General features: G+C 36.0%; 1 protein-coding gene across 3 annotated transcripts in view; it reads left to right on the forward strand.

Moving 5' to 3' along the window:
* ACER3 (alkaline ceramidase 3) overlaps positions 1–14965 on the forward strand; it is a 162205-nt gene that overhangs the window by 129309 nt on the left and 17931 nt on the right. For all 3 annotated transcript variants that reach the window (XM_087433482.1, XM_087433481.1, XM_004434026.3), the window contains one exon: positions 1468–1526. In XM_087433482.1, coding sequence (XP_087289608.1) covers positions 1468–1526 — 59 coding nt within the window. The remainder of the gene's footprint in view (positions 1–1467; positions 1527–14965) is intronic.

Raw genomic sequence — 14965 nt, forward strand, 5'->3', positions numbered from 1 at the left:
AGAAAAAGACAACTGAATGAAAAAATAGGTTTGAACAATAGAGGACATCAAATGGCCAGTAAACATAACATACAATGTTCAACCCATAATCAGGGAAATACATATTAAAAACCACGTAGATTGACAGAAATTTAGAAGTCTGACTATCATGTGCTGGTGAGTATGTGGCACAAAAGAAACACTGATACACATTGGTTGGAGTAAAAATTGGTATAAACACTTTGGAAAAACAGTTTGGCTTTTTCAGTAATTTTGATAATCCATATACCCTCTGATCCAGCAGTTACATTCCTAAGTACATACCCTAGAGAAACTCGTGTACATGTGCACTAGGATATGTGAGTAAGAATGTTCACAGCAGTGAAAACTGGAAATGCCCAAAAATGTCCATCAACACAAAGAAGGGTAATAAATTGTGGTATTTTTATCTAATTAAATAGTAACATCAAAAATGAGAGAACTATGGCTACATACACAACATAACTGAATCTTAAGACAAGACAAAAGCAAATGTATGCAATATTATTCTATTGTAAATTAAAATTATATTAAAATTCAAAGAACAATATTATTTAGGAATGCATATTTCAAAGACCAGTTTGTTAGTACATATGTAAAGAAAAGCAAGAAAATGTTTATTCTAAAAGTCAGGAGAATGGTTTCCTCTAAGGAGGAGAGGAGAGGGTGAACTGGGAAAAGACATATGCAACACTTCTGGGGTGTTAACAGGGATCCGTTTCTTGACCTGAATGGTACTTTCCAAGCTATTGGCTTTATAAATTATTTGTTAAGCTGTACGTTTCTATTCTATGCAATTTTTTGGTATTTAATATTTCACACTTTTAAGAGTTAAATTTTCCCACTAGGTTCAATTTTCCAGGTAGTAGTACCTAACCAGTGCTCAATATGGAAGAGAAAGCGGTTAGTTGATGTGGGAGCATATAGAATAAAGAACATAGGGGACTCGGTTAACCTCAGTCAGGAAGAAATGGGCACCTCTTTCTCTGGAGACTAGGAATGAGAGGAAGAATGCAGGGAGGGGATACATATGAATGCAGAAACATTTAGGAGGAGAGTTTAAAAGAGTTCAGATTTATACTGTTATAAAATGGGAAGTAGAATCATTTGCTGAAAGTGAAGCTAAAGAGGAAGGATCTGGGGAGTCTGAAGCAAAATTAGAGCATTTGTTCAGGTTTCAGCAGGTATTTAAAATGTCATGTAACCATTCAGAATTAAAATTGATATAGGACTTCTGATATTGGTTGTTTACAAGCAGGCTCTTAATTTTTCCTCAAAGCATGACTCTTAATTACGTAATTACACATTTTTTAGAATCTGTTCTTTAAAATGTAATGAAAGATAATAAATGTTTACATTTAATTGGGAGGGCAATTTTTGTAGGCAAAATATACTTCCTTTGCCAAAGAATAATGATTTTACTAACTTCATGTTTCCTTCCTTATTCAGGTCATGTATGGAATGCTGGTCTTCACATTAGTACTTCGATCTGTTTATATTGTTACATGGTGAGTAGTTTGGATCATCAGCGCTATGATTAGAGTACATTCGGGTGGTAAATCTATAGCCTAAATTGAAAAAGCACCTAAAATCCAACTCCAGCAAAGATATTGCTAGAAAACCATAACCCAACATTTATTATGGTAGATTACAAGAAATACAATTTCTTTAAGCAGGTTGTTAGTAGGCAACGTGTGAAAAAAGTTTCAAAATTAAAGAAGTTTGAGGAGAGTTGTGTACGAGTGCCTCCTTCTGAATATTTATAATGTACATTACTATATTAAAGCCCTTGAGAAATCCTACAGTAAAAAAAAAAAAAAAAAAAAAAAACCCTGTTTTTATGTTTCTCAAACTACTTGACTAGGGAACCCTTTTTACAGAACACCTCTCAAGGAAGGCTATTAATGTCACAAAGAATCAGTATTCCAGAAAGATCATTTAGGAAATAAGCATAATCTTTATAGGGGTTATGAAAATTAAAGAAGAAATATTCATGTGAGTACCTTACATAGGGCCTGGCCCTACAGCAGGTGCTCAATAAATAAATAGTATGATTTATAGGTTTATTCTTTTTTTCTTTTTTAATTAAACTTCTTATTTTGAGGTAATTGTAGAAGCATATGCATTTGTAAGAAATAATAGAGAGAGATCCCCTGTACCTTTTACCAATTTCCTCCAATGGTAACATTTTGCAAAACTATAGTACAATATCACAACCAGGATTTGACATTGATAGAATCAAGATACAGAACAATTCCATTACCACAAGGATCCCTGTGTTGTCCTTTTATAGCCACATCTACTTCCCTCCCACCCTACCTCCTCACCCGCTGTCCTTAACCCCTGGCAACCACTAATCTGTCCTTCATTTCTAGAATTTTTTCATTTCAAGAATGTTATATAAATGGAATCATACAGTATATATGACCTTTGGGATTGGCCTTTTGCACTCAGCATAATTCACTGGAGGTGAATACAAGTTGTTGAGTGTATCAATGATTCATTCCTTTCTATTGCTGAGTAGTATTTTTATTCCACGGTATGGATGTTCCACAGTTTAACTATTTGCTTGTTGAATGACATCTAGATTGTTTCCGGTTTTTGACTATAATGAATAAAGCTGCTATGAACATTTGTTTACAGGTTTTTTTGTGAATATAAGTTTTCATTTCTCTGGAATAAATGCCCAGAGTGGAATTGCTATGTTGTTTGATAGCTGTATGTTTAGTTTTTCTCAAAACTGCCAAACTGTTTTCCAGAGTGGCTCTAGCATTTTACATTCCCACCAGCAGTGTATGAGTGATCCAGTCTGCATCCTTGCCAACATTTGGTGGTGTCACTATTTTTTATTTTAGCCATTGTTATAGATATGTACTGATATTTCATTGTGGTTTCAATTCTCATTTCCCTAATGTCTAATGATGTTGAACATATTTTCATTGCTTATTTGCCATCTGTATATCCTTTTTGGTGAAATGTCTATTTGTGTCTTTGCCTGTTTTCTAATGGGATCGTTTCTCTTTTTTTTTCCAGTTGAGTTTTGAGAGTTCTTTATATATTCTAGATACTAATCTTTTATCAAATATGTTGCTTACAAATATTTCCTCCCAGTCTGTATCTTGTCTTTTCATCCTTTTCACAGGGTCTTTCACACAGCAAAAGTTTTTAATTTTGATGAAGTCCAATTTGTCAATTTTCCTTTTATGGATCATGTTTTTGGTGTCCAGTCTGAAGACTCTATGCCTAATCCTAGATTTTCTCCTATGTTTTTTCCTAAAAGTTTTATATAATTTTACATTTTACATTTAAGTTCATGATTTATTTTGAGTTAATTTTTGTATAAGATGTGAGGCTTAGGTCGAGCTCCATTTTTTTACCTAATGGTCCAACTGCTCCAGGACCATTGGTTAAGGGTGTCCTTTCTCCATTGAATTGCTTTTGCACCTTTCTCAAAAATTATTTGGGTATATTTGTGTGGGTCTAATTCTGGGTTTTTTGTTCTGTTGCATTGATCTATGTGTCTATCCTTCCACTAGTGCCACAATCTCTTGGTTACTGTAGCTATAGAATAACTCTTCAAATCATATAGACTGATTTCTCTCACTTCTTTCTCCAGATTGTTTTATTTATTTGGGTTCTTTTGCCTTTCCATATAAATTTTAGAATAGCATTGTCTATATTTAAAATATTTTTGGGATTTTGATAGGAATTGCATTAAACCTGTATATCAATTTGCAAAGAATTGACATCTTTACTATTTTGAGTCTTCCAATCTATGAACACGATGTGTCTTTTCATTTATTTAGATCATCTTTTATTTCTTTATCAGCATTTTGGAGTGTTCATTTTTTGAGCAATTGTAAATGGTATTGTATTTTTAAATTTTGGTGTCCACATGTTTGTTGCTATCATATAGAAATACAATTGATTTTCTTTGTGTTTATCTTGTATTCTGCCACCGTGCTGAACTTAATAGTTTTAGGAGACTTTTGTAGATTTCCTTAAGATTGGCTGCATAGGGACAGTTTGTGTCATCCTTTCTAATGTGTGTCCTTTTGATTTCTTTTTTTGCCTTATTGCTCTGACTGGAACTTCCAGGACTATGTTGAATAAAAGTGGTGAGAGCAAATATCCTTGCCTTGTTCCCAGTCTTAGGAGAAACGTATTTGATCTTTCACCATTAAGTACAATGTTAGCTGTAGGTTTTTTAGATGCTCTTTATCAAGTTGAGGAAGTTGCTCTCTATACCTAATTTTCTGAGAATCTTTATCATGAATGGGTGTTGAATTTTGTCAGATGCTTTTTCCATATCAATTGATTTGATCATATGATTTTTTCCTGTAGTCTGTTAGTATGGTGGATTACATTGATTGATTTTCAAATTCCAAATGAGCTTTGTATTCTGAATGAACCCCACTTAGTTATAGTGTAAAATTCTTTTTATATATTGCTGAATGATACTTGTTAATATTTTGTTAAGGACTTTTACACCTATATTCACGAAGGTTATTGGTTTATAGTTTTATTTTTTGTACTATCTTTGTCTGATTTTGGTATCAGGGTAATATAATTAGCTTTATAAAGTAGATTGGGAAATGTTCCTTCCTCTTCTATATCCTGGAAGAAATTGTGTAGAATTGGTGTTAACTCTTCTTTCAATGTTTGGTAGAATTCTCCAGTGAAATCATCTGGGCCTGTAGTTTTTTGGGGGGGAGAATTTTAAAATTATGAATTCAATTTTCTTAATAATTACAAGGCTGTTCAGATTATCAATTTCATGTTGGGTGAGTTGTGGTAGTTTGTGTTTTTTGAGGCATTAGTCCATTTCCTCTAAGTTGTCAAAATTTATGTGTGTAGAGTTGTTTGTAATATTCCCTTGTTTTCCTTTTGATGTCTGTGGGGTTTGTAGCAATATCCTGTTTTATTCTTGATCTTGGTGATATGTGAGTCTTCTCTCCTCTCTCTCTCTTTTTTTCTTTTGGTCAGTCTTGCTAGAAGTGTGTCAATTTTACTGAACTTTTAAAAAAACAGATTTTTGTTTCATGGATTTTTATCAGTTATTTTTGAATTTTCAGTTTCATTGATTTCTGCTCTTTATTATTTCCTTCCTTGCGCTTGTTCTGGGCTTATTTTGCTCTTTTTTTTTTCAAGGTTCTTGAGTAGAAGCTTAGATTATTGATTTGAGACTTTTATTCTTTCCTAGTATTCATTTAGTGCTGTAAATTTCCCTGTCAGCACTACTTTAGCTGTGTACCACAAATTGTGATATTTTGTATTTTCTTTTTCATTCAGTTCAATATATGTTTTTTAATTTCCCTTGAGACTTCCTTTTTGACCCTTGGATTGTTTAGAAGTATGTTGTTTAGCATTCAAGTGTTTGGATATTTTTCTGTTATCATTCTCATTGATTTCTTTTTTGTGTGTGAGGAAGATCAGCCCTGAGCTAGCATCCATGCCAATCCTCCTCTTTTTGCTGAGGAAGACTGGCCCTGAGCTAACATCCATGCCCATCTTCCTCCACTTTATGTGGGACACCACTATAGCATGGCCTGACAAGCAGTGCATCGGTGTGCGCCTGGGATCCGAACCGGGCCACCAGCAGTGGAGCATGCGCACGTAACCACTACGCCACCAGCAGTGGAGCATGCGCACGTAACCACTACACCACAGGGCCGGCCCTCATTCTCATTGATTTCTAGTTTTATTACCACACCAGGTCCATTTTTGCCCACCACCCAGAAAGCCAGTCACCGAGACGACGAGATTGCAAAGAGAGAGGGTTTATTAATCACAAGGCAGCCAAGCGTGGAAATGGGAGAATGAATCTCAAATCTGCTTCCCCTAAAATAGGGACTCCGGGATATTTATGGAGTAGGGGCAAGGTGGTCTGAAATGATTGGCGGTGAGGAGAGTTGAGGTAATTGATGATCTTCGCAAGCGTAGTCAGCCTTCATGCCTCTTCATAGGATGCATGTTCACAGAATGGCAGCATTAGCATGCCATGAGGGTGGAGTTCCAACCTCTTGCAGTCAAAAAGTCACTATTGGACACTTGTCTGCGTGGGCCCAGTTGATGGGTTGGTGGTCTCAATCTGGCGTGAAGTGGACAAGGGGTTCAGTTCCTGAGAAAAAATAGCTCAATCACCCATTACCATGGTGACCCCAGCTCCAGGGGAATATTAATTATAGGAACATAGTGGGAGTCAGATAGCATATTACCTAAACAGCACAGTTAACAATGGGTAAGTTTATCACACAGATTTAAGTCCTCATCTTCCGTTCTGATAAGTTTCTAGGTAAGGCCATCCCCCACCCTTCTTCCTGGTACAGGGAAGAAGATACCTCTACAAATGGAGATTTTCTTTACTAATGTAAATGTCTTTTATAAAGGGTAACCAGAACTAAGAATGGGCTTAGTGGGTACCCACCCAGACACCAGACACCGGAGATGTCTATGGTAACCGCCTGTTCTGGGGGCAGGCCTCCTATCCCAAACTCCTTGGGTTAGTTAATGGGGGTGGGGCCAATTCTGATCCCCCGTGGTTACTAGCTGCTTAATCATCAATGGCTAACTGTTTGCCGATTTCAGTTTGATTCCATTGTGGTCAAACACATTCTGCATGATTTCATTTCTTTTAAATTAGTTGAGGTTTGTTTTCTGGGCCAGAATGTGGTCTATCTTGGTATATGTTCCATGTGTGCTTGAAAAGAATATGTATTCTGCTGATGTTGGGTGAAATGTTCTATAAATGTCTGTTAGATTATGTTGTTTGATGGTTGTATCAGGTCCCCAAGACCACCCTCAGGTTCAATGATTTGCTAGAGGGACTCACAAAACTCAGAAAAACTGTTATACCTGAGGTTACATTTGTTACCCAGAGGTTAAACTGATATAGCATGTCCCAGGGCCCCAGGCAAACAAAAACAAGCATTTACTATTAATCACATTATTAGAATGAACTTTGTGGTGTGGCCCAAGGTGTCAGGTATACAAGACACTCTCATAAAGCAGGATATTCTAAGGACTCAGAGGTTATCTGTTAGGAACCAGTCAAGGACCAATCCTTTCTTTGGAATGTGCAGTGTTTGTACACCCCAAGCCCACTGATTAGCCATTTGCTGCACAGCAGTGTTGTTGAATTCTTTTATATCCTTGTTGATTTTCTGTTAGTTGTTCTATCAATTGTTGAGAGAGGAGTACTGAAGTCTCCAAATTCAAATGTAGATTTGTCTATTTATCCTTCATTCTATCAGTTTTTGCTTCCTCCTGTCATTTACCTCATTTTGCAGTTCTACTGTTTGGTGCATAGATGTTTAGAATTGCTGTGTCTTCTTGGTTGATTGACCCGTTTGTCATGATGTAATGTCCTTCTCTGTGGTCGTTTTCTTTGGTCTGAACTCTACTTTATTTCATATTAACATAGCCATATTAAGATAGCTTTCTTTTGACTAATGTTTGCATGATATTTCTTTTTCATGCTTTTACTTTCAACCTGCCTGTGTTTGAGGTGAGTTTCCTTTGGACGTCGTATAGTTGGGTCATGATTTTTGATCCACTCTTCCAATCTCTTTTAATTGGTGTATTTAGATCATTTACATTAATGTAATTAATATATTAAGGCTTAAGTCTGCCATTTTATTTTTTGTTTTCTGTTTGTTCTGTATTTTGTTTCTCTGTTTTCTTTTTCCTGCCTTTCTATGAGTTACATGAACATCTTTTAGAATTCCATTTTAGTATATCTATAGTGTTTGTGAATGTTTTTCTTTGTATAGCTTTTTAGTGATTGTTCTTGGTATTACACTGTGTGTGTGTGTGTGTGTGTGTGTGTATATATGTCTATATATAAACATCACAGTCTAATGGTGTCAACATTTTACCAAGTTCTGGTGAAGTACAGAAACCTTACCTCCCCTTTACATATTTGTATTAGTTTCCTAGGGCTGCTGTAACAAAGTACCATAAACTGGGTGGCTTATAACAACTGAAATTTATTGTTTCACAGTTCTGGAGGCTAGAAGTCAGAAATCAAGATGTCAGTAGGGCCATGCTTTCTTGGAAACCTGTAGAGAAATCCATCCTTATTTCTTCCTATTTTCTGGTGGTTTGCTGACAATCTTTGGAATTCCTTGATTTTTACCTGTGTAATTCCAGTCTCTACCTTTGTCATGACATGGTGTTCTCCCTGTGTCTCTGTGTCTTCACATGGCTCTCTTCTTATAAGGAAACAGTCATATTGGATTAAGAGTCCATCTTACTCCAGTATGACCTCATCTTAACTTAAGTAATTATATCTGCAATGACTGTTTTCAAATAGGGTCACATTCTGAGATATGGTGGTTAAGACTTAAACATATCTTTTTTGAGGGGAAACAGTTCAACCCATAACAGTTGAAGTATTTAAAATATAATTTAAAATATTATAAATATATAAAAATTGCCCCATTTAAAATATAATTATCTTAAATATTTTCTCTACATGCATTTATAATCACATCAGACAATATTATGATTTTTGCCCCAATCATAAGACATAATTTAGAAACTCAAGAGGAGAAGGAAAATGTATTCTATTTTCCTATATTTTTACTCTATTTTTCTTTCTCCCTTTCTGACATTCCAAGATCCTTTTCTTATCCTTTCTGTTTAGAAAACTTCCTTAGCCATTCTTTTAGGGTAGATCTGTTGGCAACATATCCTCTTAGTTTTCCTGCATCTGAGAATGTCTTGATTTCTGTTTCATTCCTGAAGGATATTTTCACTGGATATAGAATTCTATGTTGACAATTCTTTTCTTTCACAACTTGAAAAATGTTGTGCCACTTCCTTCTGGACTTCAAGTTTTCTGATGAGAAATCCTGTCATTCAGAGTGTTTTTCCCCTATAGTATAGGTAAGGTGTTGTTTCTCACTGCTATCAAGATTTTTCCCTTGTCTTTAGTTTTCAGAAGTTTGACTATAGCGTGTCATGATGTGGATTTCTGTGGATTTAACCTGTTTGCAGTTGGCTCAGCTTCTTGACTCTATGGGTTTATAGTGTGTTTTTTTTGTTGTTTTTTATTTTTATTTTTTTGCCAAATCTGAAAGTTTTCAGCTATTATTTCATCAAGTACTTTTTCAGCTCTGCCCTCTTTCTCCTCTCCTTCTGGGACACCACTAACATGAATGCTAGATCTTTTGTTATAGTCCCACAGGTCCCTGAGTGCTACCTCCTTACTGCCAGGTACTGGTAGGAGTCCAGGTTCCTCCTCAGCCTCTCCTGACACATGATGGGGGAAGGAGCTCCTCATTAATCCCAGGATGGGGTAGGAATTCCCACTTTCTGCTAGGCCTTTCTAAATACACCCTGGCTGGGAGAGGAAGGAGTGCCTAATTATTTCTCACCATGTGGCCTCCACTGACACCTCAGTGGTTTGACCTTTTTACTTCTGGCCAGTGATAGAAGTTTCAACACTCCAGTAGGTCTCCTCTGACACCACTGCAGTGGGGAGGGAGAACACCTGATTATTGCCACATGAGAATGGAAGTCCAGGATCCCCATGTGGTCTCTACTGACACTGCAGGGAGTGGGGAGCTCAGTCCTGCTGGGTGAGGATGAAAGTCCCAGCCGCTCCATACTTGACCATAGCCTGGCAGGAGGTTGGGGCATCTTCTTATGGCCTGATAAGGAAGTAAGTCTAGGCTCCCCACTCAGCCTCTGCAGCACGGATGGGGGTGAGGCCACTGTTTTTTCTGTGGTGTTTGGCTATAGAATAGCAGTTATTGTGTAAGTTTTCTGTCTTGTTAGGCTGCCTCTTTCCTGATCCTTTGGCTAGAGAGAGCAGGCTTTTGTTGGGCAATTTTTTCTCTGTGCCTAGTGGCGTTTCTGGGTTGCTAGCTTCTTCATTTCCAACTCTGGGACGTATGAGGAAAAAGAAAACACATGGAACTTATCACTGTAGTGTTACTCAGGTCCCAAAGTCCCTAACCAGTGTACCTTCTTCTCTCTACCTTTCAGAGTCTTCTTTTTTTTTTTTTTTTAATAATTTTGTTTATTTATGTTTCCCCCAAAGCCCCAGTAGATAGTTGTATGTCATTGTTGCACATCCTTCTAGTTGCTGTATGTGGGACGCGGCCTCAGCATGGCCGGAGAAGCGGTGCGTCGGTGCGCACCCGGGATCCGAACCCGGGCCGCCAGCAGCGGAGCGTGTGCACTTAACCGCTAAGCCATGGGGCTGGCCCTAGAGTCTTCTTATATTTGTTTATATATAACATTCAGAATTCTTTATTGTAGCTAGTAGGAAGAATAGGGAAAAGCATGCCTGTTTCATCTTCCCAGAAGCAGAAGTCCCCATTTTATTCTGTTTTTAATCTAGGCACCTGAGAGAAATGTAAAGAAGCATAAAACACAGTCTTTGCCTTAAATCAAATCTGATAGATAGGATACCAATACTTTTAGAAACACAAATGATGGACCTGTAAAAAGTATGTAACAGTGAAAATCCTATGAAATAAACACATTTTTCTTCCATCTGCCTTGCCACAGCTTTTTTCTTAATTATCCATTTCTTGATCATTTCATTTAGTACTGTTCATTGTTTACTTATCTGTTTGACCAACTAGATTGTAAGTGTCTTGAAGTCTTAGTTACCTTGGTAAACCCTGGAACTCAGAATAGTGCTTATCAGTAAAGATTTTTTAAATCAAATTAAAACCCTAAAACTTCTGTTTCTTTTCATATGTCTGACAAGATGTTTGAAAATCTCTCTTGTAACAAAACATCTAAAATTCTGGATAAAATACAACAAATGTCCTTTTAAATGCATAGCTGAGCTCAAAAGACTGTAAAGAAAATTCCAGAGAATCAAATCCTAAGAAGGAGCTGCAAACTAGATTAACAAATGAGTTCCAAGATTATGATCAACTTGAAGGCATTTGCATATGCCAGGAAATCAGAGCCTTAGGTTTGAATAGCTTCAAGGGAGATAGAAGACAAAGCTTTCGGCATATGTAAGACAGGCAGTTGGAACTGTTTCCCCACCACCAGATGCACATGTACCCATAAAGCCATGACCATCGAAGAGATATACTGTCGGTGAAATGTTGGGCTAGAAAACAATTTGCCCTTAAGTAACAGGAGGTGACAAGGCAACTTGCTTTTTGGCCTCAGTTTTAGGTAGGAAAAATGACTCCTGAGAATTTGTAATCACTATTCTGCCTTCATATAGGTTTGGGATTCAAATGTACATAACCTTCATTGTCTGGGAAACCTCAAGGTGTAAAATTAACTCTAAATTGATTCAACTTTCACCGAGTCCCTGGTTTTTTTTATCTGAGGGAAGCAAAAGCAAATTATCTTCAAAGAAATGTACCTTAATTAGGTCCCTCAAGATTTCTGAAGATTGGAGATCAAACATTGCTCACAATCAGTAATTCCAAAACCAGAGGAGGAAATAAGCTACCATGAACAAAAGTCAGGAGAAACAGAAAACAGCAGAAATACCACCCCCCAATCAGATGCTAAAATATAAAGTAACTACTTAAAAAATATTAATGAAATGATAGAGAAAATGAAAATGCACCCAAGGAACAGGATATTATGAAAAGTGAAATTCCAGATTTGAAAAAGAATCAAAGAACTTCTGACACTGAAAAAAAATCGTTGAAATAAAAAGCTCAATGGATAAATTAAAAGTAGATTAGACATAGTTGAAGAGAGAATTAATTAAATTGGAAGACAAATCTAAAGAAATAAGCTAGAAAGCATCACAGAGAAATAGCATGTCTAATTGCAGTTCCAAACGGAGAGAATAGCAAAAATCGGGAAAGAAGAGATTTTAAAGGGATAATAGGTGAGAATTCTCTAGAATTGATAAGAGACATGACTCCTCAACTTCAAGAACAATTCTCAAGAAGGATAAATGAAAGGAAATCTTTCTCAGGTATGGCAGATGTGCTAGATTAGCTCACTCAGCATTTTTCCAGCCTCCTTCAAATATGCCTTCCTATAATGTAGATGCTGAAAAGCTAAAAGCTATATTTCCCATATTTCCTTTGCAGGTAATGTTCCAGATACATTCAGGTTCTGCCAATCACATGTATTCACATGAGACTTGAATTCAGAACCAAGTTAAGTGGAGGAGAGAAGTGGTAGTATGTGAGGCATCCATTTACTGGAGTGGATCTAGGGTATGCATCATGGCTCTGGAACAAACAGGTGTGATGGCAGCTTCCTGATCTGTGGGTTATAGCTAAGATGGTATGATTCTGGATACAACAGTGGTCCAGAGGCTTCCCAATTATTCAGTTTACTAAATGTGAAAAAGAGAAAAGTTCCTTTGGCGAGATAATTCTGTGGTAGTGTTCATAAGTAATTCCTAGAGAACCTAAATCTTGCTCATTCAGCATTTCTGTTGAAATTGAAAGTATTAAATTCTTTTCTGCTTTAAATAGACATATTATCTGCAGTTGAATCTTGATTGAGACCTGTAGAAAAAGCATACTGAAATTGCTGAAATCAAAAGACAAAGATCTTAGAAACATCCAGAAATAAAAGACATATTACCAACATAGTTTACAGCAGACTTATCAACAGCAACAATGGAAGCCACAACAAAGTAGACTATTATCTTCAAAATGCTGAGAGGAATTAACCATCAACTTAGAATTGTGTACCCACATATCTTTCAGGAACATGGGTAAGATAAAGACATTTTGAGACAGACAAAAATGGAGAAAGTTTACCAATACACCTCACTAAAAGACCTTCTAAAAGATATTCTTTAGGAGGAAGAACTGAGATACAAGAAAGAACAATGAAGGAGAAAAAATGATAAACCTACAGGACTATGTGAACAAAAAATTTTGACTGTTTAAAATAATGTCTAATTTGAGAGATTAAAAAAATGGAACTAAAGGGGCCGGCCTGGTGGCATAGTGGTTAAGTTCGTGTGCTTTCGAGACTTCAGCGGCCCAGGGTTTTCGGGTTCAGATCCCAGATGTGGACCTACACACCGCTTATCAAGCCATGCTGTGGCAACATCCCACATACAAAATAGAGGAAGATTGGTGCAGATGTTAGCTCAAGGACAATCTTCCTCAAGCAAAAAGAGAAGGACTGGCAACATGTGTTAACTCAGGACTAATCTTCCTCACCAAAAAAAAAAAGGAACTAAAATGGTAGACAAAATAATATGTGAGAATCAGGATAATGTTAGTTACATAGTTTCTATGTTTCTTTATTTGGGAAGAGGGTAGATACAATGATTAATTTTAGATTTTACATGTGCATTTTTGGTAACCACTAAAAATAGTAATTGATTTTACAATAACTTTTAAAAAAATGAAGGAGTAAATGGAATTATAAAAACTGAATCCAAAAGAAATCAGGAGAAGAATCGGGGAAAGGGAAGCAGAGAAAAGTCAGGACAAATAAAAAGCAGAAAATAAAAGCGTAGAAATAATTCAAAATATATCAGTAATCAGAGTAAATATAAATGGACAAAGCTAGGCAATTAAAATACAAAGACTGTCAAACGGGGGAAAAAAATCCAGCTATGTACTGTTCATAAGAAACATGGTTAAAACATAAATACACAGTAATTTTGGAAGAAAATGATATAAAAAATATATGCCACTCAAATATTGACTAAAAGAAAGTTGGACTAGCCATTTAAATAATGGACAAAAAGAAGTTAATGCATTATTTTAAACAAATGTGTTTGCTACATTATTATTAAAAGATTTAATTTACCAGAAAAAAAATGACAATTCTAAACTTGCATAGAAAATTTTAAACAAAAATTGACAGAATTGTCTTTGATAATTACAAAGAGAGAGAGATAAATGCTCCATCATGCTGAAATATTTTAACACAGTAACTCAGACCAAAAAATATGAACAAGGATATAGATAAAATTTGAGTAACACAATAACAAAATGATCTAATACACTCAACAATTAAAGAATACCTGGTCTTCTCAATCATGCATAGAGTAATTATTAAACCTACCAGATAGTAGCTTTAAAGCAAGGTTCAACAAACTTTGATTTGGTACCATGCATAACATGTTTTCTGACTATAGTACAATTTGTTAAAACAGGATTAGTCAAAACAGCCCATATAGTTGGAAACTTAAAACCACACTTGTAAATATGAGTAAAAAAAGAAATCATAATAGAAATATTGAAATACTTAGAATGGAATCATAATGAAAATACTACAAATTAAAGTCAGATGTAGCTAAAGTGGTTCTTAGAGGGAAATTTATAGCCTTAGATGTTTACATTAGAAATAGTGAGGCTGAAGAAGAATGAACTAAGCATCCAACTTCAAAAATTAGAAAACAGATGAATAGAATAAACCCAAAGAGAAATGAAGAATGGGACTAATAAAGGGGAGATATTAATGAAGAAGAAAATAGAGATACAATATTGAAGATCAACACGTATGTATTTTGCTCCCTTCTGAACCCCTAAGACTACAACAAAGGAATTTATTTATAAAGCATAAACCCACAAGGAGAAGATTCAATAAAACTTTAGAAGCTAGAAACTAGATAGATTACTGCTAACTGCCTTAACTAACCCAAGAAAGCCAAATTCTATGCCAAAAACCTCCAACTTAAATCAGAGAATTTTCTCAAGTATCAGGCATTAGCAGCAACAGGCAGTTTGGAAAAGGAGATGGAGGAGGGGTCTGAAATAAAAAGGATCAGTTAGAAGCTTTGAGAAGCTGTTAAATGCTTAGATCCCTTCACCCACTCCATACCACTGAGCAACTGTAGAAGTCTGGAGGTTCATTCTCTCAAAAGGGTAAACAATGTCTCTAGATTGGATTTTGCCAGGCACAACTGAGTATGTGAATACCATACTGAAATCCGGGAAATTGGATGACTTTATACATTCTGAATACTGAATGCAAAGATCTCTAGGAAAAGAATTGGAAGAATCTTCTTTTAGGGAATATGAGT

The sequence above is a fragment of the Ceratotherium simum genome, chromosome 7, assembly GCF_057802395.1.
Source record: "Ceratotherium simum simum isolate JZ-2026a chromosome 7, ASM5780239v1, whole genome shotgun sequence".
NCBI lineage: Eukaryota > Metazoa > Chordata > Mammalia > Perissodactyla > Rhinocerotidae > Ceratotherium > Ceratotherium simum.